The 27,395-nt window shown below is 53.1% G+C and overlaps 1 protein-coding gene across 5 annotated transcripts in view; it reads left to right on the plus strand.

Annotated features, from left to right (window-relative positions):
- NACC2 (NACC family member 2) overlaps positions 1–27,395 on the plus strand; it is an 83,802-nt gene that overhangs the window by 37,000 nt on the left and 19,407 nt on the right. For 4 of the 5 annotated variants that reach the window (XM_086323418.1, XM_086323416.1, XM_086323415.1 and 1 more), the window contains exon 2: positions 7,309–8,252. In XM_086323418.1, coding sequence (XP_086179544.1) covers positions 7,370–8,252 — 883 coding nt within the window. In that variant the 5' untranslated portion in view covers positions 7,309–7,369. Of the gene's footprint in view, positions 1–5,570; positions 6,014–7,308; positions 8,253–27,395 lie in introns of all 5 variants that reach the window. The other variant, XM_086323417.1, reaches the window with a different exon arrangement.

The following is a 27,395-nucleotide window of genomic DNA, read 5'->3' on the forward strand; positions in this document are numbered from 1 at the left end:
GCTTACGGTATTTAAATTACAAATACAGGTGGGAGAGATTGTCAGTTCTGTTCTAAACACTGCTTAATTCTTCACAAGCCTTCTGGACCCGCCGGTGGCCAGTCTGTGCACTCGGTGGGACCCTGGGTGTCCAGGCAGGCTCCTGGTGGGGGTGGCTACTGTCCTCCCGTTGGGCCGGCCATTGCTGTTTCTTTAGGTTCATGCCCTGTTCATTTGGCTCCCGACCCCCGACCGGCACCAAAGTCGAAATGTCCGAGCGGAGGGTCAGAGGTTGGCCTGTTGGTGGCAGGAAGTCACCCTCGCAGTGGCGTGTAGGATGGAGCTGGACCACCAGACCCCTAGTCTGGACCCTGGTCAGAGCCCACCGCATAGGCCACGAGCTGTGTGGTGCAGGGCCCTGCAGCCCACCCGATGGTGCGTCCACCCAGCCCCTGCCTGGCCCCCGGGGTCCCACAGCCAGTGGGGCCCTGGGCCCCCAGGGGGCTAGGGATCATTCTGGAGGGCCGGCCAACTGCACGCATGCCCCTCTCTCTGAGGGCTGGCCCTGCCTCCTGGGGCAGCAGGGGAAGGGCTGGGAAGCACATTTCTGAATTTGCGGATTCTGGCAGGTTGCCCTTCTCTGTTTGAGAAAAAAAAAAAGCTTCCAGGCAAACATTTGTTAGTGCAGTTAAAACCGGCTTTTATGCTTGATGCCGGTCCAGGCTGTGGTCTGGGCGGAGGCTGCCCAGGTGCCTGGCGGAATCCAAGAGGCCTCTCACCTCTGCCTATCAGGCTGGGGTGCGGTGACCTGGGGTCGGGGTGTGTTGGAGGTGGGGCCACAGCCGGGGACCCACGTGACCCTGAGGTTTTGGAGGCCTGTGCATCCCCTCCCCTGGGCACCGGGGACTCTCGGACTGCCAGGCACAGAGGCTGAGGTCAGAGTCTCTTCTCCGCAGCAGAATCCTGGGGACCACGGGCACGTCCAGGCCTCGGTGCCGTCTCTGCCCAGCAGGGTCAGCCCCTTCCCTCCCCCGCCCGATGACCTAAGTTGCCCAGGATGAGGGGTTTTGAAAGCAGGCAGCTGGTTGGGGGGTGGGTGATCAAGTGTAGTCCCGGCCGGAGGCCTGGGCAGGAAGCTCACCCTCTGGGTACCCCGGCTTCCTCATCCGCACGCATCTGGAGGAAATAGGGCTGGTAACCAAGCACACAGGTGGGGACCAGGGGGAGAGGCTCCTGGCAGCTGACACCCCACCCAGAGCTTTGCTGCCCTGCCCCGGCCCTTCCATTAGCAGCCCCATGGCGGCCCAGCCCTGCCTGGGGAGGTATTAAAAGTTTAATGCAAACCTGAGGCTCACACTGAGTGGGACCTCGCCCACTTCTTGGGGGGCTGGCACCCCCAACTGGGCAGCCTTGCTTCACCCAGGCACCTGGGCCTCCCGAGGGTCAGCCCCCAGGCCGCTTCCCCCTTGCCCCTCTGAGAAGCAGAGCGTCAGCCAGGGACTGGAGCTGGAGTGTCAGAGAGCCAGCTAACTGGAGACTGGGCTGCAACCGAGAAGCCAGGCCATTGCTCCAGTGGCAGCTGGCCAGGGGGAGCCCTCCCCCGCCCCCCCATGCTCTCCTGTGGCCCCCGGGTGGAGGCCTGAGTGTATTCCTGGGGCCCTGATGTGCCCACGTGTGTTCGTGCTGACTCAGGAACCTGCCCGCTGCCCTGCAGGACGGACGTGGTCCTGGTGGACATGACCACTGGGGCCTGGCCCTGACTCCGCAGTGCCCTGCCTTCTTGTCACCAGGCCGGCTGCCCCCCGACCCCTCCACCGAGGTCCTGAGGTACAGGGCCTGGAGGCTGGGCAGTGGGGCTGCCAAGGGGATGGGCCCTGGGCTGGGGGCCGGAGGTGCTCCTTTTACTGCTTCCAGAATGTTCCTGGCACACCGGCCCCCCCCTTCCCCTGCAGTGGGTGCCTTTAATGCCTGTGCATTTGCCAAGGTCCAGACCTCTGATTAGATTGGTAAAATTAAATCCTGCAAAATAATTTTTATTTAATGTAATTTATCTCGCCTCCCTTTCCCTCGCCGGTAACGATCCTGCAGAAATGACCCGTTGCGTTCCTCTGCCGTGCCCCTGCTACGGGAGGCTCTTGGGTCAGGGTGGGTGGACTCCACACCCCCGCCCCAGATGCCCCTTCGGCCCCCGTGTGCGTGTGTGTCTGCACTTTTGGGGCCCGTACCCCCGCGTCCTTCTCTCGTCCACCTGGGGCCACGCTGCCTGCAAGGCGCCTGGTCATGCTCTGGTGGACGAGCCGTCATCCCAGGCCCAGCTCTCAGCCCTCCCTGAGGGAGGGCCCACAGAAGAGAATCCCCCCTGCCCCCCACTTCTTCCTTGGGAGCTCTTGGAGTCCGTGTGGAGTGGCACCCCCACCCCCACCAAGGCTGGCACAGCTACATGGGCTGGACTCTGGCTTTGTGGCGTCAGGTTTCCCAAAGCGAGTTCCATTCTGAAGGGCCTTATGAGGGGGAGGGCTCCGTGGTGCAGTGGCTTTGAGGATGGCCGGGATGAGCGAAGTTAGGGGTCTCGGATGTTCCCTCCACATCTTCAGAACCTTCTGTAAGTAGCCAGCCCAGGAGTCCTGCTGCGAAGGGAAGAGAACAGGAGGGGAAACTGAGGCACAGAAGGAAGAGGCAGTCGTGTAGGGGTGAGAAGGGGAAGGCCCGCCCAGGTCCCCCACCTCTCTCTTCTCTGCCCCTGCCCGCGGGTTGGCCCTGGGCTCATCCCCGCCTCTCTCTTCTCTGCCCCTGCCCGCGGGTTGGCCCTGGGCTCGTCCCCCGCCTCTCTCTTCTCTGCCCCTGCCCGCGGGCTGGCCCTGGGCTCGTCCTGCTTTCACGGCCCTGGGTGTGTAAACCAAGCCTTTATTTTATTCTTTTCTCCTAAAGTTCAGCTTTGTTCTCACTCCGGCCGAGGCTTCTAAGAAAGCAACCTGAAACCTGCTTGGGCTGGGCTGTCTGTCCCGGGCTGGGCGGCTGGGGCGGCCGCCTCACCCTCACAGGTGGCCTGAGGACACGGCAACAGCAGGGCTGGCTGTCCCTGTCCCTGGGGACCAGGTGGCTTGTCACCTCGCAGGGGAGAGTGGCGGCCCCTCTCTGGGCGAACGGTCTGGCTGCATCCCCAGGGGGAGGCCCGCGCAGCAGGGCTGGAGTGGTGGGGGCGGTCCCAGCAGGGAGCGTCACCAGATGGATTTTACACGTCACTTGTGCCAGGCTCCAGCTGGGCACTTTGCTAATAACGTCGTCTCCCTCAACCCCGCGGCCGCCTTAGGAAGGTGACCCTCACCCCCATCCCTGGCGGGCATCCTTTGCTAGATAGAGGCCACGGGATCTGCGTTCGAGGTGGCCGGGCACATGGAGCAGTGCCCAGTGGAACCAGGACGTGCTCTTGAAGGGGACAGCTCCATAGGCTGTCCCCTGCTCTCAGCTGGGGATCTGGCTGCTCCCTGCCCAGCCCTGGGCAGTTGAGACCCTCTGGGGCTAGTGCCCACTGCGCCTTTGCAGCCTCTGCCCACCCCTGCCCGGCTAGGTCACCCCTCCCCTCTCACAGCACAGGAGCCCCATCTGGCTCAGGAGACCCCATCATGGTCTTTGGGAGTCTCCCAGCAGTGGGTGCAGGGGGCCATGTCGGGGGCCTGTCCCCACTGTGGTGTGTGTTCCTGGGCAGCAGAGCTCGTCCCTTACTTAGCCCTCCCTGGCCATGCCCAGAACGGGGTTAAATGCCCATCAGGTGTCGGGCAGACCCACCGCAGCCTCACCAAGTTCCCGTGTGGCACTGGGAGGACTTCCCTGTGGAGGTGGCGCCTGAAGGTGGCAGGTCTGCTCGAGGAAGGGCCCGGCGCGGCACAGGCAGGGGAGAGCTCATGGAGGGTGTGGCTCTCTCTGCTTCCTTGCCCATCACAGGTCCTGCTGTTCTTTGACCTGAGTGTCCCCCTGTTGCCCCAGGTTGGCTTCCTCTGTGCCCAGTCTGCCCCGCTTTCTGTGGCTGAGTGGGCGCAGGGGCCCATGCCTGTGACTCCTCACCCGAGGCCCCAACCCTGCATCTTGGGGCCGGTGGGCTTCACCTAGGCTCCAGCGAAGGGGGACCACCCGAAGGACACCGGGAGCCCAGTCCGGGGGGGCCTGGTGATGCTATGGGCAGGGGACACGCGAGTGGAGGTGTGCAGACATGGGTGTCTGCGTGGACCCGCGGTGTGGCCGCGCCCCAGATGCAGAGGCCGCCAGGGGAGCCGACCGTGTAGGGAAGAAGGGTCCTCAGTGCCTCGCTGAGATGCGGCCACCCCACATGAGCCTTGAGCTGGGGGAGGCCCGGCCAGACCCCACTGTCCTCAGCCCACGTGGCCCCCAGGTCCCCAGAGTGCCGAGCAGGCGCCGTTTCTGTGAACGCTGCCCACACATGCCTGCGTCGCCCTCACCCCAGAGTTGTCCTGGGCCCCATACAGGACACACAAAGCCGCCTCTGCGGCCGCTGCTCCCTGGGCGGGCTTCCCACACCTGGACTTCCTCCGGCTCTCCATTCGGTGGCTTTTCCTACCATCTCTCTCTCTTGGAAGCCGAGCCCCATGGGGTGTGAATGGGAAGGCTCCAGATGGCCGTTTCCTTCCCTCCGGATGCCGCGGAGGGGACCATGCGGGATGCCGCCCTGATGGCCATGATGCTGGGCGCTGCAGGGACCAGGCCTGCCTTGGCCGTCTCCTGTCTCAGCCCAGCCCCTCCCTGCAGGTGGACGCCCCGTGGGTGGGCAGGCCAGCGGTCTGCCCATGGGCCCACGAAGCTGGGCAGCGGGGCGGGCTGGGGGGCACCGTCCTCTCTTCAGCAGGGCAGGCAGCGTGCCAGGGACGGGCTCAGCGGTCCATGGACAGTGTGGGGCCACACGGGTGACCTACCGCCTCCCCTTGCCAAGTCCACCGGGGACCAGGGCTGGTTCTTCAGGGGGCTCCCGCCTCTGGCCACCGCGGGCCCGGCCCCAGCTGCCATCACAGAGTTGCACGACTCTAAGAGAGCTGTCCTGGCCAAGGCGGCGGGAGTTGGGGTGCAGAGTGGCTCGCTGGGTGGGCGAGTGGGATGAGGGTGTTGGGGCTGGACCATACGGCTCATGGCTCCCGAGACCCCAGGAAGTGGGGAGGGGGGCACTGGGGCCCTGCAGGGCACTGGGGGGCGGGGCCCTGGGCCGCCGCTGCCTCCTCCTCCTGGCTCCTCTCTCTCTCTCCCCTCTTTCTGCTCCGTTTCCCTCCTTTCCCTCCCCTTCTGGGCTACCCTCTCTCACCAGCTTCTGCTCTCTCTCGGACCCCCTGGCCTCCCTGCCCCCTCGCGCGCCCCAGCCACCCCCCACCCCTTCCCAGGAGTCAGGCGGCTCTGCCAGCCCAGCAGACTGTTTGGAATAGTTTAAATGCTTTGACACTCTGGCTGTACTGGGTGGCAGGGTGGCAGTTTACTGGGTAATTCATATGCAAAAGTGCACTATAAATTCCCAGGCTGTCTCAGTTGCCGTGGCTCCTGAAGCGTCTCCCGCGTACAGTACGGTATTTCTGCCATCTTTGTTTGCATTGCAGTGAGTCATCAAAAGTCTGTCTTGTACCAACACCCGGAGCCGTGCATTCCTCTGGCACCAACACTCCACTGTTTTTTAAAGCCGGGGCTGGGAGCTGGCATTTACTTCGGCTCCCAAATCAAAGGCGGCTATTCATTCCCGAGAGCTGCCTGAATGTCCGTCTGCATCCGGCCTCTTCATTTGGATGCTGTGCGCTGCCCCGGAGAGCCGGGCTGGGTGCAGCTGAGCCGCGGCCCAGCCCCGCGCCGAGACTCGCGCCCCCCCGCCCCCCTCCTCCTCCTCCTCTCCCGGCTCTTCTCGCCCTCCCCACCCCAAGGGCTCCCGCTCCGTTTGCTGCATTCCCGGAGCAGCTGGTGGCTGCGGGCGGCCGGCCGGGCGTGCGGGCGAGCCTGCCCCTGCCAGGCTGAGTGGGCAGTGCCGGGGCCACGGCGGCAGCAGCCAAAGGTAGGTCTTCCCCGCCGCCGGTGCCACCAGCCGGGCCAGCAACTTCTCCACAGCTGGGGGTGCGGTGGGGGCGGGGGGGGTACTGCGGGCTCTCCCCGCTGCCCCCCCCAGCAGCCGCCCACCTGCCCAACTCCTGTCTCCGTGCTCCGCCCTCCTTCGCCGGATGCCCGCACTTTCCTCCCGCGGGACAGAGCGGCCCTTTGTACCGGCTCTGACTGCGCGGAGTTGGGCCGGCCCTTCTCCGGCCCATCAGGCCCGGGGGAGTCTGGCCCCAGACCCCAGGGGCCGGCAGCACACCCCTGGCAGCATCTGAGCCCTGGCCGGGCCCTCCCCTGTCTCCCCCAGGACCCCTCTAGTCACCTGGGCTGGGAGCGAGCCAGCAGGGATTGGCTGGCAGCAGGAACCGGCGGGGTGGGGGTGGGGGGCCGGGAGGGCAGGCAGGTGGGGCTGCGACAGGCTCCCAACTCCTGCACTGGCCGCCCCGATCCCCAGGCAACTCGGGTCGGGGAGAGCTGGGTCCCAGAGTCGGACTTGCAGCTCGGGTCGGGGGAGTCCGCAGTCTCCTTTGCTCGGAGGGAAGCAGAGACAGCGAAGCGACTGAGTTCTCCCTGCCCCAGCTCTCTTCTCTGGGCGGCCCCCCCCACCCCTGCCCGCCTCTCCAGGGGGCTGGGGGGGGCGCTGCTTCTCACCCTGCAGGGGTAGGACTCTCCCCCCACCCCTGGCGGGCTCTCTGCATGGCTGCTCTAAGAGAAAAGGGAAAAAGCAAACCGAAACCAAAGCCTGAGAGGACCACCCCCCCTCGCCCGTGGTGCCGGTGCTCTGGGTTCTGGCCCCTCCCTTTGCTGCTAACTTTCCTGGGAGAAGAGTTGTGCAGACAGACAGAGGCCCTTGCCCCTCCAGCGCTGTGGCTGGCCGGCCTGTCCTGCCCTTCTGTGTGCCCCGTCTTCGGTCTCCAGGCCTCTCCTCCTGGGCCCCGCCAGAAAGGGGTGTCTCCGGACCTCAGGGGCCCTGCGCTCTGCCCTGGGGTGGCATGGGGGCACCCTCACACACACCTGGCTGGGAACCCAGCTGGGGCTCCTGGGCAGTGCTGAGAGCTCTGCCGGGGTCCCGCTGCTGGTGGGTCTGCAGCCAGACCTGGTCTGGTGCATCATGGCTGGGGCAAGGTCGGGGTACCCTGGGCGGGGGTCAGGGGAGGTGGGCACTGGGGCAGAGCCGGGTGGTGCGGAGCATGGCCCGGCCGCTGGACGTCCAGGAGCCCAACCCTGACCCCCACACACACGCCCTGTCTCCTGCAGATGCGCCCCATCCGGCGGCTCCCTCGCTGAGAGTCTGAGGCCGGCCCCCTCGCCTCCCGCCATGTCGCAGATGCTGCACATCGAGATCCCCAACTTCGGGAACACTGTGCTCGGCTGCCTCAACGAGCAGCGTCTGCTGGGCCTCTACTGCGATGTTTCCATCGTGGTCAAGGGCCAGGCCTTCAAGGCCCACAGGGCCGTCCTGGCCGCCAGCAGCCTCTACTTCCGCGACCTGTTCAGCGGCAACAGCAAGAGCGCCTTCGAGCTGCCGGGCACGGTGCCGCCCGCCTGCTTCCAGCAGATCCTGTCCTTCTGCTACACGGGCAGGCTGACCATGGCGGCCAGTGAGCAGCTCGTGGTCATGTACACGGCCGGCTTCCTGCAGATCCAGCACATCGTGGAGCGCGGCACCGACCTCATGTTCAAGGTGAGCTCGCCCCACTGTGACTCGCAGACCACCATGATCGAGGACGCCAGCTCCGAGCCCCAGAGCCCCTGCAACCAGCTGCAGCCGGCCGCCGCGCCCCCCTACGTCGTGTCCCCCTCTGTGCCCATCCCGCTGCTGACCCGCGTCAAGCACGAAGCCCTGGAGCTGCCTCTGGCCGCCGGCCCGGGCCTGGCCCCCAAGCGCCCTCTGGAGACGGGGCCCCGGGATGGCGCAGCGGTGGCCACCGGCTCGGCAGTGGCCGCGGGCACGGCCCCTCTCAAGCTGCCCCGCGTCTCCTACTACGGGGTGCCCAGCCTGGCCACCCTCATCCCCAGCATCCAGCAGGCGCCGTACTCCCAGGGGGAGCGGACCAGCCCCGGGGCCAGCAGCCTGCCCACCACGGACAGCCCCACCTCCTACCACAACGAGGAGGATGAGGAGGACGACGAGGCCTACGACACCATGGTGGAGGAGCAGTATGGTCAGATGTACATCAAGGCCACAGGCAGCTATGCAGGTAACTCACGGCGGCCCGGCCCCTGCCGCCACTGTGGCCTCCCGCCCACGGGTATGGCGGGGGCCCTCCAGGCACCTCCCGTGTGGGCACTGAGGCTGACCGGGCCTTACCCGTGGCCTCACAGCCTGGTGGGGAGATGGGCACGTCCCAGAGACGTGCAGGGGTCAGTCCCAGCTCAGACCAGACGAGCTGGGGGGAGCTGACCCTGAGGCTCAAGCAGGAATCGGGTCCCTCTTGCAAGGCCTTAGCTGAGGACTTTATACAAAGTCAACCCTGGGTGAGATGGGAGGCCCTGGAACAGTTCAGCTGCAGCGGAGCGCGTGGGCCAGGACCCGGGCTCTCTGGACAGGTGAAAATGACTGTGGGCCTTGGGGGACCAGGGACCTACCCAAGGGCTCGCAGGGCACCGTGCAGCCCCGGCTGGCCCCTCGCCTGCTTGAGGCCTCAGTGGCCCCGTCAGTGAGCTTGCCCCCTCAGATCCATCTCTGTCACCTTTGACCTCCGCCCTTTGCCCCTCCCATGTGCTTTTGCCTCGAGGCCAGAGCGTCCTTGGAGCCTCCCAGTCGTGGCCAGCACTCCGGGGCTGCTCAGAAAGTGCCTCCTGAGTGCAACGAGTGCGTCCCGCTCTTGTTTTGGAAGGGCTCCCGCCTTTGGGATCATAAAGCTGGCACACCCTGACTTGAGACGCCTGGTGCTGCCTGTAAACTGCCCCACGGCCCCCAGAGAGGGTTCAGGATTCGTGGGTGGAGAGTCCCACCATCGGGGCCCCGGGTTGTGTCCCCCTCTGCCTTCCACGTTCCCTGAAGACTGGCTGTGTGTCTAGCCTGCCGCCTGGCCTGATTTGCATGCGGGGCCCGAGTCCAGTGACTGGCTGGCCGGAAGCTTGGTGCCCGTGGGGAGTGACCGCCCAGGAGCACTTCGGAGACTCTCTCCTCCCCTGAGACTGCCCGTGCCCTCACGCCCCGACGGGGCCAACGCTGTCCGCTCCCCCTCCGCCCTGCCCGCCGCCTTCCATTCCTCCACCTCCAGGCAGGCACGGGTCCATCAGTCCTGGGGGGACAGGGACGGGGAGCCGGGAGCACCGGCCAACTCAGGCCCTTGGGACAGCCGGTCCCCAGCGGCCGAGGATGGGGTGGCTGGGTCTCGGCTCTGGTCTGGCCCACCTGGGCCCCTCCCGGGGCCTCTTTCAGAGCTGCAGGGGTGGCGGTGCCCTGGACAGCTCCCGTGGGCTCGGGTGTCGTCTTCCCTGGAGTGCAGTACTTTATTTGAACACGTTTTTGTCATGTTTGTGTGAGTTCTGCAGGATGCTAGCACACAGACCGCCTCTATCTGGACAGGGTTTTCCTCTTCATGGTGGAGAGTAGGGCTTGGTGTTCCTGACCCCAGGAAACCCACAGGCTCAGGCTCCCTCTGCCCACTCCTGCCCCAGCAGTCCCCAGGCAGTGCCCAGAGGGAGCTGGGGTGGCTCCCAAGCCCCTTCCCCGGGATGTGCAGCCTCTAATGACCGCCCCCCACCACCACAAATGCTGGCAGCAGGACAGGGCTCAGCGGAGGGGTCAGGGCCAAACCTGTGAGGGCCCGGGGCGGGGCTGCCTGCCTGTGGTCCTTGGAGGGGCGATGCCAAACCAGGAGGGGGCCTGGTACAGCTGCCTCCCCAGGGTCTTCCCCGCTCAGTCCACCCCGCCGTGCAGCCTCAGGCATTGACGAGTCGGAGACAGGGAGACGGGACAGGGTGCTGAGGGTGGTGCTGGTGTGCGGGCAGGGCGGTAGCTCGTCTGGGGGCACCTGCTGCTCTGGGTGCACAAGCCTGGCCGTCTCCTGTGATCTGGGATTTTCCAAGAGGGCCAGCGACAGTGGCTGTGGACAGCCCGGGGAGGGCTTGGGAGACCGAGCTGCCCCACGGCCTTGACTGTGCCGGGGCCCTCTCCCCAGCCCCTCTCCCACCAAGACCACACGCCAAGTCCTCCGGGGTGGGCACGGCTCAGCAAGTCCTGTGTGCCTGTGTCCTGCGGCCCCTGGAGCCCCTTACCCCAGGCCCCTGGGGGTGTTGAAGGTGGACAGGGTGGTGATGGCAAGCTGGGAGACTGGAGGGACAGTGGGCCTGGGACCGGCCCTGCCTCCAGCTGACCTGCGAGGCTCCGGACTGGGTGTTCTCCTCGATGAGCCCGTAAGTGGGGCAGAGAGGGTGGGGGTGTGATTTCTTGGTTAAAATCTAGGTTATCGGCAGTGACGTGGCTGGCATCGCTGGGTGTCGGGCTCACTGGGAAGAGGGTTGTGGGGGAGGGTCCACGGGGGCCCGACAGGCAGAGAGGGCCCGTCCCCAGTGGCAGGCTGCTCCTTGGGTGCTGGCTTCCTGGACCCCAGGCTCCCGCTGCGCACTGGCCAAGTCTGGGTGGGCGATGTCCTCACACCCCCCACGGGCCGCTCGATAGCCAGATGCCCCTCTCCTGGCATCCGGACAAAGGCAGGCAGGGCTCCAAGCTGGTGGAATCTGGAGTGTTCAAAGGTGAACTCTTGGGGCTTTCGGGCTCTCTGGAGTCCCTTCTCCCTTCTGGCCAAGGGAGAGGGTGGTCTGAGTGACCTTCAGGGGTCTTCTGACCAGCACCCTGCATGCAGGGCCGTGAAGGAGCCAGAGACCGAAGCCCCAGCCTCAGCCCCATGAAGAGCTACTGGCAGCCCCTGCTCGCTGGGCCCCCTGCTTGTAGAAGTCGAGGAATGGAGCGTTACAGATGAGCAAATGCATCTCAGTTCTCCAGCAGCCCCCTCTGGGTTCCTGTTCCCAGCCCGTGTGTCTCCTCCATCCTGGGCAGGTCCTGCACCGCTGTCTATCAGGGAGATGCCCTGGTTGGTTCATCCACATCCCCATCGGGGGACACAGAGAGGTGGGGGATGAGCCACAGATGGGGACCCAGGCCGCCCTGGGCCCCTCCCCTGTTCTCTGCGGTCTGGCCACCTTCTGGCCTGCAGGCCCACCCCACCCTCACTGCGCAGGTATTGGGTCAGCAGGCAGGGGTGCTCCCTGTGGGCATTGAGACCCGGGTGCCTGGGTATTTATGCACCGGCCACGTGCTTCCACGTTAACCCTTTCCCTGGCGGGGACTGCCTCAGGGTGTCCTGCAGATGCGTGCGGACGCTGCTGGTGGGCCAGTGTGGCTCTGCTTCTCCTCCGGGTCTGCCTGCCATCCCCATACCTGGACACAGGGTGGACATGGCGGTGCTCAGGAGCGGGTGCTGGCTCACGGCTCCATGTCTGTTCCCAGGTTCTGAAGGTCAGCGCGGCCGCTAACCCATCTTACGGCTGAGGGGGCCAAGCCTGCGATATCCACCTCTCTACACAGAGGGGCCTCCCTCCAGCAGGACCCCCCGGCTGCCTGGTGATCACTGCTCCCACCCCCAGCTCAGAGCCCACGGGCGCTCGCTTGGGGGTCCCCACTGAGAAGGGAGAGACGGGTTGGTTCTGCAGGCCCCCTGCCGAGCCCCCACACTGCCTCCTGGCCTGGGGGCGGGGTATCACCCCATGAAAGTGCAGCAAAAGCCCCAGCCTGTCTAGGGTGGGGGGCCCTGCCCGGGTCAGGGGGTCCTCTCTCTTTTGAGGTAACATCCTGTCAGCTCAGGTGAGAGAGGGGCCAGCACCAGATGGCTGTCCCATTGTGCGCCCCAAAGGCTGCCCCAAGGGCCGGCCAGCACTCCAGTGTCATCTGAGACTGGCCCCCAAAGGCTGCCCCGAGGGCCAGCCAGCACCCCGGTGTCATCTGGGACTGGCCCCCAAAGGCTGCCCTGAGGGCCGGCCGCCACTCCAGTGTCATCTGGGACTGGCCCCCAAAGGCTGCCCCGAGGGCCGGCCACCACCCCCAGTATCATCTGACACTGGCCCCCAAAGGCTGCCTCGAGGGCCGGCCACCACCCCAGTGTCATCTGGGACTGGCCCCTGAGGGCTTCCAGGGGTGGCCTCCCCGGCCCCCTGCAGTGTCCCGTTTAACCCTCACCACCCAATGCCCTGAGATTTCTTCTTAAACCAGTTTTATTGAGATGTGACTTATTTACCCCAGTGACACAGGTATGAAATGTACCCATTTGAGATCTGCTGTGGGGCCGTTAGCACAGTCAGAGAGGACGTGTCCGTCAGTCTGGGGACGCTCACACCTCTTTGCGGGTACTGCACCCCCCCGCCAGCTGCAGGCAGCCTGGGATCTGTTTTCTGTCCTCTGGAGACGTTTGTCTGTCACCTAACCCGTCAAGCTGTCCGCACTCCAGTCTAGATGTAGCATCAGCAGAAAGACTCTGAGACTGCCTTACCCTTTCCACCTTCTGTTTATGTTAAGTGTTTACACAAAATAAAACGTGCCAGTTTCCAGCGTACAGATGATGAGGCTGGTCACTGTGATTCGACAAGCAGCACAGTCAAGCTTATGCGACAGTTTGCTCCCCTCTAAGTTGACCCAGATCGCCCCTACCCCAGCCCTGGCCACCACACACTAGCTTCCGGTCACCGTCGCTGCTGCGCAAGGGGGATCGCACAGAACGGAGTCTCTTACTCTTGACTTCTTTCACTTACTGCGTGTTGAGATCCATTCATCCCTGTGGTTCCGAGTGTGGGTGCCTGGGCCTCGTAGCTGCTGGGTCGTTCTCCCACGCCATGGACCTGCCACCAATGGCGGTTGTGTGCGGCTTTTCTCATCACGCTGCCGTGGACGTCCTTGTATAAGTGGGACTACGTTTTTGTCCGTCTGTTGAAATGGTTGGGTTTTCTCGTTAATTTATTGATGTGGTGTATTGCATCAGTTAGTTTTTAAATGTTGAACCACCCTTGTATTCCTGGGATAAACCCCACTTGGTCGTTCAGTCAGTCAGTCAGTTCAGTCGCTCAGTCGTGTCCGACTCTTCGCGACCCCATGAATCGCAGCACGCCAGGCCTCCCTGTCCATCACCAACTCCCAGACTTCACTCAGACTCACGTCATCGAGTCAGTGATGCCATCCAGCCATCTCATCCTCTGTCGTCCCCTTCTCCTCCTGCCCCAATCCCTCCCAGCATCAGAGTCTTTTCCAATGAGTCAACTCTTCGCATGAGGTGGCCAAAGTACTGGAGTTTCAGCTTTAGCATCATTCCTTCCAAAGAAATCCCAGGGCTGATCTCCTTCAGAATGGACTGGTTGGATCTCCTTGCAGTCCAAGGGACTCTCAAGAGTCTTCTCCAACACCACAGTTCAAAAGCATCAATTCTTCGGCTCTCAGCTTTCTTCACAGTCCAACTCTCACATCCATACGTGACCACAGGAAAAACCATAGCCTTGACTAGACGAACCTCTGTTGGTGAAGTAATGTCTCTGCTTTTGAATATGCTATCTAGGTTGGTCATAACTTTCCTTCCAAGGAGTAAGCGTCTTTTAATTTCATGGCTGCAGTCACCATCTGCAGTGATTTTGGAACCCCAAAAATGAAGTCTGACACTGTTTCCACTGTTTCCCCATCTATTTCCCATGAAGTGATGGGACCAGATGCCATGATCTTCGTTTTCTGAATGTTGAGTTTTAAGCCAACTTTTTCACTCTCCTCTTTCACCTTCATCAAGAGGCTTTTTAGTTCTTCTTCACTTTCTGCCATAAGGGTGGTGTCATCTGCATATCTGAAATTATTGATATTTTATGTGTTATCATTTTGTATATTGCTGTATTTAATTTGCTAGTACTTTCTTAAGGAATTTTGCATTTATGAAGGCTAATTATCCGTAGTCTGCCTGTAGTGTCTTTGCTGGTTTTGTAGGATGATACACTAAGGTCCTTTCTCGTTTATTTTCTGTAAGAGTTTAAGTTTGACGTTATTTCTGTCCTAAGCGCTCTTTCCCCAGTGAACCCACTTGGGCCTGCAGTTTTCATACTCAGCTGGTAAAGAATCTGCCTGCAATGCAGGAGACCCTGCTTCGATTGCTGGGTTGGGAAGATCCCCTGGAGAAGGGAAAGGCCACCCACTCCAGTATCCTGGCCTGGAGAATTCCATGGACTGTATAGTCCATGGGGTTGCAAAGAGTTGAACGAACACCACTGAGCAACTTTTACTTTCACTTCACTTCTGTTAGTTGAGGTATAGAACCATCCAGATTTCTCTTTCATCCCCTTCAAGCCACAGTAATTTGTATCTTTCATGGAACTTATCCATTTCTGATCTGTGTAAATGTTAAAATAGCCACGCCAGACCTCTTATGTTTAGTCCCACTGCTGGCTCTTTTCATCTTTTTCCTGTTAATCTGTTGTTGTTGTTCAGTTGCTAAGTCATATCCGACTCTTTAAGACCCCATGGACTGCAGCACGCCAGGCTTCCCTTTCCTTCACTATCTCAGTAACTCAGTGAGACTATGAACCACGCCATGCAGGACCACCCGAGGCGGACAGGTCATGGTGGAGAGTTCTGACAAAGTGTGGTCCACTGGAGAAGAGAATGGCAAACCACTTCTGTATTCTTGCCTTGAGAGCCCCATGAACAGGATGAAAAGGCAACAAGACAGGACACTGTTAATCTCCCTGTGTCTTACTCGTTTCACGTGGGCAGCACACGGCTGTGGTGGCAGTTGTCCAGTCGCTGAGTCGTGTCTGGGTGTGACCCTGTGCACACCAGCCCTTCCTGTCCTTCATTTTCTCCCAGAGTTTGCTCACTCATGTCTGTTGGTCAGTGACGCCATTTAACCGTCTCATCCTCTGCCACCCCCTTCTCCTCTTGCCTTCAATCTTTCCCAGAATCAGGATCTTTTCAAGTGAGTTGGTTCTTCACATCAGGTGGCCAAAGTATTGAAACTTCAGCTTCAGCATCAGTCCTTCCAATAAATACTCAAGGTTGATCTCCTTTAGGATTGACTGGTTTGATCGTACAGTCCAGGGGACTCTCAAGAGTCTTCTCCAACACCACAGTTCAAAAGCATCAATTCTTTGGCACTCAGCTTTCTTTATAGTCCAGCTTTCGCATCTACACATGATTACTAGAAAAACCGTAGCTTTGACTAGATGGACCTTTGTTGGCAAAGTAATGTCTCTGCTTTTTAATATGCTGTCTAGATTTGTGATAGCTTTTCTTCCAAGGAGCAAGTGTCTTTTAATTTCATGGCTGCAGTCATCATCTGCAGTGATTTTGGAGCCACGAAAATAAAATCTGCCACTGCTTCCTCTTTTTCCGCTTCTACTTGACATGAAGTGATGGGACTGGATGGCATTGTTTTAGTTTTTCTAATGTTGACTTTCAAGCCAGCTTTTTCACTCTTCTCTTGCCTCCTCCTCAAGAGGCTCTTTAGTTCCTCTTCACTTGCTGCCCTTAGAGTGGTATCATCTACACATCTGAGGTTGTTGATATTTCTCCTGGCAATCTTGATTCCAGCTTGTGATTCACCAGCCCAGTTATTTCACATGATATACGAACACACGGTTGAGATCTGCTTTTTTATCCAGTCTTAGCATCTTTTATTGGGAGTCTTTAGACCATTTACATTTAATGTAATTTTCAAGGGGGTTAAGGTCAGATCTGTTATCTCATTAGTTTTTTATTAGTCATATTTTCTTTTCTCCTCTTTTCACCACTTCCTGATGGAATTTTCCCAGAGTTCCTCTTTAGCTCTACCGCTAGGTGCCGTCAGCTTCCACTCCCACCATGCTTTGTTGTGTAGAGCTGATGCACAGATCTTTGACTTATCCCATCAACCTTCTCAGGTATATTGTCCCCTCCCATGGAACTCAGCCTGTCAGTGTCTTTCTACCTGCTCTAGTTCTTTGGGAAATTGTAAAATATTTTACTTCTTCATAGGCGGTTTTGAATCTTGTGCTCAGTCGTGTCTGACTCTTTGCGCCCTTTTGGACTGTAGCCTGCCAGGCTCCTCTGTCCATGGGATTTTTCAGGTCAGAGTACTGAAGTGGGTTGCCATGCCCTCCTCCAGGGGATCTTGCTGACCTAAGAATCGAACCCTAGTCTCCTGTGTCTCCTGTACTGCAGGCGAATTCTTTACCTGCTGAGCCATCAGGGAAGCTTTATTAATGTTACTGTTTTTACTTGAAATCACCAGTTGTGTTTTTTCCTACTTTTAGTCACTTTTACAATTTAGAGTAGAATTTCTTCTCTTGGGCACATTATTCTCTGAGTTTAAATAAATGCATATAGTCATGGGATCACCTCCATAATCAAGACCCAGAGCAGTGTCCCTCACACATATCCTTATCCCTGTGAGGCCCCCATTGTAGTCTTTTCTTCCTCTCCCCCAACTCCTGCAGCCTCTGGTCTGGTTTTGTCCCATCAGTAGAATCACACAGTGTGTGGTGTTCTGAGTCAGAACGCATTTGAGATTCATTCTTTTTGTGTGCGTTCTTGGTTGATTTGTTTTTTGACTGCTGAGTAGTACTCCCACAGTGGGTTTAACATCTTACAGAAAGAAGAATGAACTTTTTGGCAAATGAACTTTTTGCCAACCCAATATTTGCCAGTCGAAGGGCCTGTGGTTTTTTTTATAGTTTTTAGTGGTTATGAACTGAGCTGCTGCAAACGTGCAAAAAAGAAAAAGGTTTTTGCACACACTTCAGTTTTCAGTTCTATTTGGTAAATTAGCCTAGCAGTAAGGTCATAGGTGGTATGGTAAGACGTGTTTAACTTTGTAAGAAACTGCCCGAACACTTGTCTGGAATCGTTCTGTCTCTTTGCGTCACGGCCAGCAGAGCAAGAGCTCCTGTTGCTCCATGTTCTCATCAGCACTTGGCTTTGTCTTGTCTTTTTTTTAAGTCGTCCTCAAGGTCTGTGGTGGTGTCTCCCTGCAGGTTTAATTTGTATTTCTCTAATGTCTAATGATGTGGAATATCGATTGTGTATTTGTTTGCCATCTGTATACCCATGCCTTTTTGAGTCTTTGTCCTCTTTTTATTGGGTGGTTGGAATATTGAGTATCGTTGATATTGTGTATTCTATATACCTTCCAGAGGAAAATCCTCTGTTGGATATGTGATTTCTAAACATTTTCCACCAGACTGTAGTTTGTCTTTTCTTCCTCTTAATAATGTCTTTCTTAGACATTTAAAATTTTTGATGAGGTTTAAGTGGTTAATCATTTATCTTACAGATCATGCTTTTGGTGTTGCATTTGAGTCTTTACCTAACAAAATTATAAAAAATGTTCCCGCTATGGTTTCTCCTAGATGTTTTATGGCTTTGGGTTTTACATTTAGTCTGTGGCCCATTTTGAGTTAATTGTTGTATAAAGTCAGAGATACGGTCAAGGTTCTGAATATTTTTCTCATGTGGATGTCTCATTTACTTTTGAAGAAATTTAAAATATGAAAAAACTATTATATTTGCCCACATGTTTACCTTGTCCAGTTCTTGACACTTGATACAGATTGGTTTCTATCTGGTGTCATTTTCCTTCTGCTTAAAGAATTTCCTTTAACATTTCTTACAGTCCCAGTGATGGACTAGTGATGAATCCCAAAAAATTACAAGGAGGTTTTTATATCAGCTTTTTAAAAATCTGCCTTATTGAAGTATGATTTATATATACAGTGAAATTAACTTTCCCTATACAATGGTCACCTTTGTTTTTAAAGGGTATTTTTGCTGGATATAGAATTCTAGGTTGACTATTACTTTCTGCTTTCTGTAGACATTCTCTTGTTTTCTGAAATGCATTTTCCGCCCCCTCAGGAAATCAAAGTCATTTTTCTCTGTGTGTCTCTTTACAAGTTGTGTCTTTTCTTTTTAGGCTGCTTTTATCTCTGCTTACAGTTTGTTGGGCTTTTTGGGCACGTGCACTTATACCATAATTCCTTCAATTATCTTGTGCCCCTCCCCGCATAACTCCAATTAAACATGCTTTTGCCTCTGAGATCCCTAGGCTTTGTTTATTTATTAGCGTAGAGCCTTTTTTCTCTTTAGGCTTTAGATGGAGGGGTTTCCATTGCTATTTCCTCGTGGTCACTGATCTTTTTCGTGGTTCCATTTTGTTCTTATTTGTATGTTACATTTCTCCCCTCATGAGTTTGGGCTTTGACATTTTAAAACTATTTTCTGATGGTGTTTCTAGCTGGTTTAAAGTCTTTGCCTGTTAATGCCCTCCTCTTTGTCATTTCTTAGTCTGTTTCTGCCTACCGATTTTTCTCCTCCTTAGGATCTCCTTTCTGTGGTTTGTTTTTCTTTCTTTCTTTTTTAATTTGGCTGTGCTGGGTCTTAGGTGCGGCATGCATCTAGTTCCCGGAAGAGATCGAACCTGGTCGCCCTGCATTGGGAGTGTGCGGCCTTAGTCTCTGGACCACCAGGCAAGTCCCTTTTTTGTGATTCTTCGTGTATCTGTTAGTTTTGTAACAGATGCTGGACATCGTGAATGTTGAGCACTGGCAGGCAATCTGTTGTCCCGAATCTCTTATAGTGAAGTGGAATTTCCATAATGAGTGATGAGTTTGAGCACTTGTTCATACTTTGAGCAGTTTGGCCGTCTTCCTTTGTGAAGTGAAGTGAAGTCGCTCAGTCGTGTCTGACTCTCTGCGACCCCAGGGACTGTGGCCTACTACGCTCCTCCGTCCATGAGATTTTCCAGGCAAGAGGACTGGAGTAGGTTGCCATTTCCTTCTCCAGAGGATCTTCCTGACCCAGGGATCGAAGCCAGGTCTCCCACACTGTAGGCAGACACTATACCATCTGAGCCACCAGGGAAGTCCTTCCTTTGTGAAGTGCCCATTTAAACCTTTCCCACATGTTTGTAGAGCGAGTTGTCTGTTCTTTTCTCACAGCTTCTCAGGAGCTCTGTCTACTTGGGATAGGCCTCTTTTGTCAGTTTAAAAGTTTTAAATAGCTTCTCCCTCCCGCTCTACAATTTGTCATCTTCTTAATATAATTTTGATGTAGTAAGCTTATTAATTTTTTTTCTTTTTCAATGGCAATTTTTTTTTTCAATGGCAATTTTGATATCATGTTTAAAGAAGTCTTCCTTTACCTCATGGTCATTGTGATATTCTCTATGTACCCTTAATTTTTTTTTTTTCTGATTTGAAATCATTTTAAATTTAACAGAGATATTTCAAGAAAAATACAAAGAACTCCTGTATACATTTTCCTCAGACTCATTACCTGGTAAGAATTTGCCATATTTGCTTTATGATTCTTCTTCGCTTTTTCATTTCAGTTCAGTCACTCAGTCCTGTCCGACTCTTTGCAACTCCATGGACTGCAGAATGCCAGGCTTCCTTATCCATCACCAACTCCCAGAGCTTGCTCAAACTCATGTCCATTGAGTTGGTGATGCCATCCAACCATCTCATTCTCTGTCACCCCCTTCTCCTCTTGCCTTCAATCTTTCCCAGCATCAGGGTCTTTTCCATTGAGTCCATTTTTCACATCAGGTGGCCAAAGTATTGGAGCTTCAGCTTCAGCATCAGTCCTTCCAATGAATATTCAGAACTGATTTCCTTTAAGATGGACTAGTTGGATCTCCTTGCAGTCCAAGGGACTCTCAAAAGTTTTCTCCAACAAAGCAGTTCAAAAGCATCAGTTCTTCAGCGCTCAGCTTTATTTATGGTCCAACTCTCACATCCATTCATGACCACTGGAAAAACCATAACTTTGACTAGACGGACATTTGTTGGCAAAGTAATGTCTCTACTTTTTAATATGCTATCTAGATTTGTTATAGCTTTTCTTCCAAGGAGCAAACAGCTTTTAATTTCATAGCTGCACTCACCATCTGCAGTGATTTTGGAGCCCAAGAAAAGAAAGTCTGTCACTGTTTCCACTATTTCCCCATCTATTTGTCATGAAGTGATGGGACCGGATGCCATGATCTTAGTTTTCTGAATGTTGAGTTTTAAGCCAACTTTTTCACTCTCCTCTTTCACTTTCATCAAGAGGCTCTTTAGTTCTTCTACATTTTCTTCCATAAGAGTGGTGTATCTGTATATCTGAGTATTGATATTTCTCCCATCAATCTTGATTCCAGCTTGTGCTTCATCCAGCCCGGCGTTTCTCATAATGTATTCTACATATAAGTTAAATAAGCATGGTGACGATATATAGCCTTGACAATACTCCCTTCCCAATTTGGAACCAGTCCATTATTCCATGTCTGGTTCTAACTATTGTTTCTTGACCTGCATACAGATTTCTCATGAGGCAGGTAAGGTGGTCTGATATTCCCATGTCTTTCAGAATGTTCCGCAGTTTGTTGTGATCCACACAGTCAAAGGCTTTGGTGTAGTCATTAAAGCAGAATTAGATGTTTTTCTTGGAGAAGGCAATGGCACCTCACTCCAGTACTCTTGCCTGGAAAATCCCATGGATGGAGGAGCCTGGTAGGCTGTGGTCCATGGGGTCGCTGGGAGTCGGACACGACTGAGCGACTTCACTTTCACTTTTCACTTTTATGTACTGGAGAAGGAAATAGCAACCCACTCCAGTGTTCTTGCCTGGATAATCCCAGGGACGGTGGAGCCTGGTGGGCTGCCGTCTATGGGGTTGCACAGAGTCGGACACAACTGAAGCGACTTAGCAGCAGCAACAGCAGCAGCAGATGTTTTTCTGGAACTCTCTTGCTTTTTTGATGATCCAGTGGATGTTGGCAATTTGATCTCTGGTTCTTCTGCCTTTTCTAAATCCAGCTTGAACATCTGGAAATTCTTGGTTCACGTACTGTTGAAGCCTTGCTTGGAGAATTTTCAGCATTACTTTTCTAGCGTGTGAGATACTCCAGGAGTTGGTAATGGACAGGGAGGCCTGGCGTGCTGTGGTCCATGGGGTCACAAAGAGTCAGACATGACTGAGCGACTGAACTGGACTGAACTGAACTAAACTGAGTTGAGTGCAATTGTACAGTAGTTTGAACATTCTTTGGCATTGCCTTTCTTTGGGGTTGGAATGAAAACTGACCTTTTCCAGTCCTATGGCCACTGCTGAGTTTTCCAAACTTGCTGGCATATTGAGTGCAAAACTTTCACAGCATCATCTTTTAGGATCTGAAATAGCTCAACTAGAATTCCATCACCTCCACTAGCTTTGTTCGTAGTGATGCTTCCTAAGGCCCACTTGACTTCATATTCCAGGATGTCTGGTTCTGGGTGAGTGATCACACCATCGTGATTATCTGGGTCGTGAAGATCTTTTTTGTACAGTTCTTCTCTGTATTCTTGCCACCTCTTCTTAATAGCTTCTGCTTCTATTAGATCCATACCATTTCTGTCCTTTATCAAACCCATCTTGCATGAAAAGTTCCCTTGGTATCTCTAATTTTCTTGATGAAACCTCTAGTCTTTCCCATTCTATTGTTTTCCTCTATTTCTTTGCATTGATCACTGAGGAAGACTTTCTTAGCTATTCTTTGGAACTCTGCATTCAGATGGTTATATCTTTCCTTTTCTCCTTTGCCTTTAGCTTCTCTTCTTTTCTCAGCTATTTGTAAGGCCTCCTCAGACAACCATTTTGCCTTTTTGCATTTCTTTTTCTTGGGGATGGTCTTGATCACTGCCTCCTGTACAGTGTCAAGAACTTCCATCCATAGTTCTTCAGGCGCTCTGTCTATCAGATCTAGTCCCTTGAATCTATTTGTCACTTCCACTGTATAATTGTAAGGGATTTGATTTAGGTCATACCTGAATGGTCTAGTGGTTTTCCCTGTTTTCTTCAATTTAAGTCTGCCTTTGGCAATAAGGAGTTCATGATCTGAGCCACAGTCAGCTCCTGGTCTTGTTTTTGCTGACTGCATAGAGCTTCTCCATCTTTGGCTGCAAAGAATATAATCAGTCTGATTTCAGTGTCGACCATCTGGTGATGTCCATGTGTAGAGTCTTCTCTTGTGTTGTTGGAAGAGGGTGTTTGCTATGACCAGTGCGTTCTCTTGGCAAAACTCTATTAGCCTTTGCCCTGCTTCATTCTGTACTCCAAGGCCAAACTTGCCTGTTACTCCAGGTATCTCTTGACTTCCTGCTTTTGCATTCCAGTCCCCTATAATGAAAAGGACATCTTTTTCAGTGTTAGTTCTAGAAGGTCTTGTAGGTCTTCATAGAACCATTCAGCTTGAGCTTCTTAGGTATTAGTGGTCCGGGCATAGACTTGGATTACTGTGATAATTGAGTGGTTTGCCTTGGAAATGAACAGAGCTCATTCTGTCATTTTTGAGGTTGCACCAAAGTACTGCATTTTGGACTCTTTTGTTGACTGTGATGGCCACTCCATTTCTTCTAAGGGAATCTTGCCCACAGTAGTAGATATGATGGTCATCTGAATTAGATTCTCCTGTTCTGGTCCATTTTAGCTCACTGATTCCTAAAATGTCAATGTTCACTCTTGCCATCTCCTGTTTGACCACTTCCAGTTTGCCTTGATTCATGGACCTGACATTCCAGGTTCCTGTGCAGTATTGTTCTTTGCAGCGTTGGACTTTACTCCCATCACCGGTCCCATCCGCAGCTGGGCATTGCTTTTGCGTTGGCCCCATCTCTTCATTCTTCCTGGAGTGAATTCTCCGCTCTTCTCCAGTAGCCTGTTGGGCACCTGCTGACCTGGGGGGTCATCTTTCAGTGTCGTTTTTGCCTTTTCATCCTGTTCATGTTTCACTTTTTGTGTGTAGTTGTTTTTCTTTTTTTTTTTTCCTGAACTATTTCAGAACAGTTGAAGATCCTATGCTCTTTTACTTCAAAATACTGAGTGTTGTTTATCCAGGGGATATTCTCTTGCATAAACACAACACAATGTTCAAAACTCAGGAAATTCAATTTTGACATGGCGCTGCTATGTAATCAACTGTCCATGCTAAGTCAGTTGTCTCAACATTGTAGTATATCTGGAATTGTGTGTTTTTTTAATGTGGGTGACATGGGGCTGAAGATTTACTTTTTTCTCATATGACTTTCCAGCCGATCTACCACTTTCTATTGAGAAGACCACCTTTTCCACACCAATGCGACAGTTCCCCTGTATTGACCCTAGATGTCTGTAAAATGTACGAATTCTCTCTGAGCTTGGGTCTGTTCCATCTGTCTCTGCCAGCCCCCAGTCTCCTGATGTCTATACAGTGTAAATCTTCCAGGTTTTTGCTCCTTACTGCTGCCTTGCTTTGGCTCTTTTTTGCATTTGTTTGTCCTTTCAGGACCAGTTTCTCAAATGTCACACAATTCCTCTTGGAAGCTGGTGGATTTCATTGACCTTCCAGATTAGTCTAAGGTGAACCGCTGTCTATAAGATTGGGTGCATCCCTCCATTTATCTTACTCTTTTTCCATTTTTCTTGGGAATATTTTGTAGTTTTCCAGTCCATCTTTCATTAGATTTATTCCTAGAAATTCATTTTTTTGGTCTTAATCCACATGGTATTTAAGTCTCTCTCTCTCTCTTTTTCATTATTTGTTACTAGTATCTAGAAACAAATTGGTTTTTAAAAAAAAAAAATCTGGCCACCTAGCTAAATTCACTTATTTATTCTAACAGTTTGCTTGCAGATTCTTTTGGATTTTCTCTGTGTACAGTCATGTCATCTGCTAAAAATGACCACTTTATTTATTTATTCCTGTTCTTCCCCTTTTAATTTTCTTTCTTGCCTGACTGTACTGGCCAGGTTTTCTCATTCATTCTTGTCTCCTTTCCAAACTCTGGAGAAGCTATCAATATTTCATCTTTAAGTAGGATATTTGCTCAAGGCTTTTGTGTGTGTATGATACAGTTTATCAGATGAAGGAAGTTTTCTTTCTTAGGTTGAGTATTTTTTTTTCATAAATAAGTGTTATATTTGAACAAAAGCTTTTTCAGACTTCCCTGGTGGCCCAGTTATTGAGACTCTGTGCTTCTGCTGCAGGGGATGCAGGTTCGATTCATGGTCTGGGAACTAAGATCCCATGTGCTGTGCAGCATGGCCAAAAAAAAAAGATTTAAAAAGCCTTTTCTTTAAATATTGAAATAGTCATATAGTTTTCCTCTTCTGCTTTGTTAATGTTATAACTTGCTTTTGAATATTAAAAGACCTTGTGTTCCTGGAATAAGTTCAACCTTGTGACGTAGGATCCTTTTTTATTACCCCTGGATTCAAGTGCCTAATATTTTTGCCCTTTTGAGAGAGGTTTTCTAGAGCTGGGACACCCTCATCAGTGTTCATTTCCTAGAAGGAGGCTGCAGGTAGGAGAGACAGGTGAGATGTCAGGTGTCTGCTGCTGTTGCTGCTAAGTCGCTTCAGTCGTGTCTGACTCTGTGCGACCCCATAGACGGCAGCCTACCAGGCTCTGCTGTCCCTGGGATTCTCCAGGCAAGAACACTGGAGTGGATTGCCTTTTCCTTTTCCAGTGCGTGAAAGTGAAGTCACTCAGTCATGTCCGACTCCTCGTGACCCCATGGACTGCAGCCCATCAGGCTCCTCCATCCATGGGATTTTCCAAGCAAGAGTACTGGAGTGGGGTGCCATTGCCTTTTCCAACAGGTGTCTGGCAGTTGCTAAATCAAGGAAGCCACCCCTCTCCAGCCAAACTCTGCGCGTGGAGCCCCTGGCTCTGTAGAGAGTGCCCCCTGCCCCTTACAGTTGTCCAGAGCTCCAGCCTAGAGCATTGCGAATCCTGTTAAATGCATACCCCCCCCCACCCACACACAGCACAAGCACTGTGGGTGCTGGGGTGTGTGTGTGTGTGTGTGTGCACGTGCGCACACGCGTGCTCAGTTGCTTCAGACTCTGTGTGACCCCATGAACCATAGCCCTCCAGTCTCCTCTGTCTATGGGATTCTCCAGGCAAGAATACTGCAGTAGGTTGCCATGCCGTCCTCCAGGGGCTCTTCCTGACCCAGGGATTGAACCCCTGTCTCTTGCATTGCAGGTGGATTTTTTTTTACCATCTGAGCCACCTGGGAAGCCCTGGTGCCAGTACAGGTTCCTCAAAGCCACCTCAGGGGAGGCGAGAGTTTGGACCCAGTGCCTGGGTCGCCAGCCATGTGGGACAAGCCCATGCTTTTCATATGGGTCATATTTCCTTTAGGAGTTTTGTAACATATGGACAAGAGAGGGGGCCCTCTAATTTTCCTTTAAGGTCACGTTTCCCTTTTTGCTGGCAGAATCATCTGGCCTCATAAAATGAATTGAGAATCACCCCCGCCCCTTTTATAAAATGACCTGGCAGAGTCTGTATAAGATTAGCTGACTTCCTTCTTAAATATTTGAAGTAATACACAGGTGAAGCCATGCAGGCCAAGAGTTTTTGCCGGATGATGTTTTTCAGATTTATATTTACTAGGTCCCGGTTCAGATTTCTGTCTCTTCTTGTGTCAGTGTTGGTTAAGTTACATTTCTCTAGAAGCTTATGGGCCTCAGCTAATTTTCAAATTTATTGGCATGAATCTACTACTAATACCCTCTTAAAATCTTCCTAATGTTTGTGGAAGAAAGTGGCAAACTATGACACAGAGAGTTCTGCCCCCTGGCTCGTGTGGGCGCCGCCCCCACACGAAGGATGCTGTTTATAGTTTCGAAAAGTTTGGAAGGAAAACAGGGGGAAACAAAGAAGGGTGTGCAACAGAACGCAGCCTAAAGACTGACCCTATGACCCTTTGCAGTAAGTCTGCCAACCTCCATTCTATAGAATCTGCTGTGTCATGTTCATACAACAGTAGCATTTAATATTGTTAATGAGGGTCTTTTCACCTCATTATCCTTCATTTAGGCTTGCTGGGGATTTTCCAACATATTAGTCATGAAAAAAAATTTGTGAGTCATTTTTTAAAAGTCTTTATTGAATGCGTGGCAGTACTGCTGCCGTTTTATGCTCTGGGTTTTTGGCCCCAAGGCATGTGGGATCTTGTGCCTCAAGCAGGGATCAAACCTGTACCCCTGCACTGGATGCTAAGTCTTAACCCCTGGATCTCCAGGAAAGTTCCGACGCACTAGTCTTTTCAAAGAGCCAACTTTTGGCTTTTTCTCTCTTATGTATACGGTTGACCTGCCAACTGCACGGGTCCACTTATATATAGGTTTTTTGCAATAAATGCAGTACTTGTAAATAAATATGCATTTCTTTTCCACACTGTCTTTCCTTTTTTGATGTCTTGGACCACTGACATGTTGATACCTGCCGTGCTTCGTGTCATGTAGGACAGTATTAGTGTAGGTGCTGACAGGTGATTCACCTTGCAAACAGACAGCGGAAACAAGGACATCAGTAAATACAGCCCAGTACTGTAAATATATTCTCTTCCTTACGGTTTTGTTAATAACATTTTCTTTTCTTTAGCTGACTTTAAGAATACAGTATAAATATATATAACATGCAAAATCTGTGTGAACTGACTACATATGTAAGGCTTCTGGTCAACAGTAAATTATTAGTAGTTAGGTTTCGGGGAGACAAAAGTTTTACGTAGATTTGCAACTACTCAGGGGGGTGGGTGCCCCAACCCTCACATTGTATAAGGGTCAACTGTGCTTTATATATATATATATATATATATAAACATATATAATTATATATAATATATGTAATTGTATATAAAATTTTAATTTATTATATATGAAAAAAATTATATGTGTTTTTATATATTCAATTATTAATTTTAAATTAAATATATATATTTAATTTCAGTTTATTTCTACTTTCTCTGAGTTAACCTGCTATTCTTTCTCGAGTTTTTGTGGTCAGTTGATTTCTCAGCCTTTTCAAAGATACTCGCTCAAGGACTATCCATTTCCTGCTCATCATGGCTTCATTCTACCCAACACATTTTGATATGTTGTTATTTCCATTATTATTCAGTTAAAAATAATTTTCAGTGCTTTTGTGGTTGTTTTCCCTTGACCCTTGGGTTATCTAAGGGTGTTATGTGGGTTTAAAATTTCAAACCTGTTTTGGATTTCTGGTCATCCTCTCGTCGTAATCTCTGGTTTGTTGTTTCCCGCGGTCTCAGAGCCGCCTCCACGCGCTCCATTGCGCTGGCATCTGCTGAGACTCACTCTGTACCCTGGGACACGTTCTACGTGCGCTGGAGAAAACTGCCTTGTTCAGCCTGATAAACTGCACCGACAATGACATCGAGTCTTGCGCAGGCTTTCTGACGTGCTGTTTTCTTCTTACACTGGTTGGCTCCCCAGAGGGGGTGTTCGCGTCTCCAGGTGTACGGTAGATGCGCCATTTCCCCTTGCAGCTCTGCCAGTTGTTGTGAAGTTGTGATCTGGGCCCTGC

Source organism: Bos grunniens, chromosome 11 (genome assembly GCF_055505025.1).
Source record: "Bos grunniens cultivar Pamir isolate PY7600 chromosome 11, Bosgru_T2T1.0, whole genome shotgun sequence".
Taxonomy (NCBI): Eukaryota; Metazoa; Chordata; class Mammalia; order Artiodactyla; family Bovidae; genus Bos; species Bos grunniens.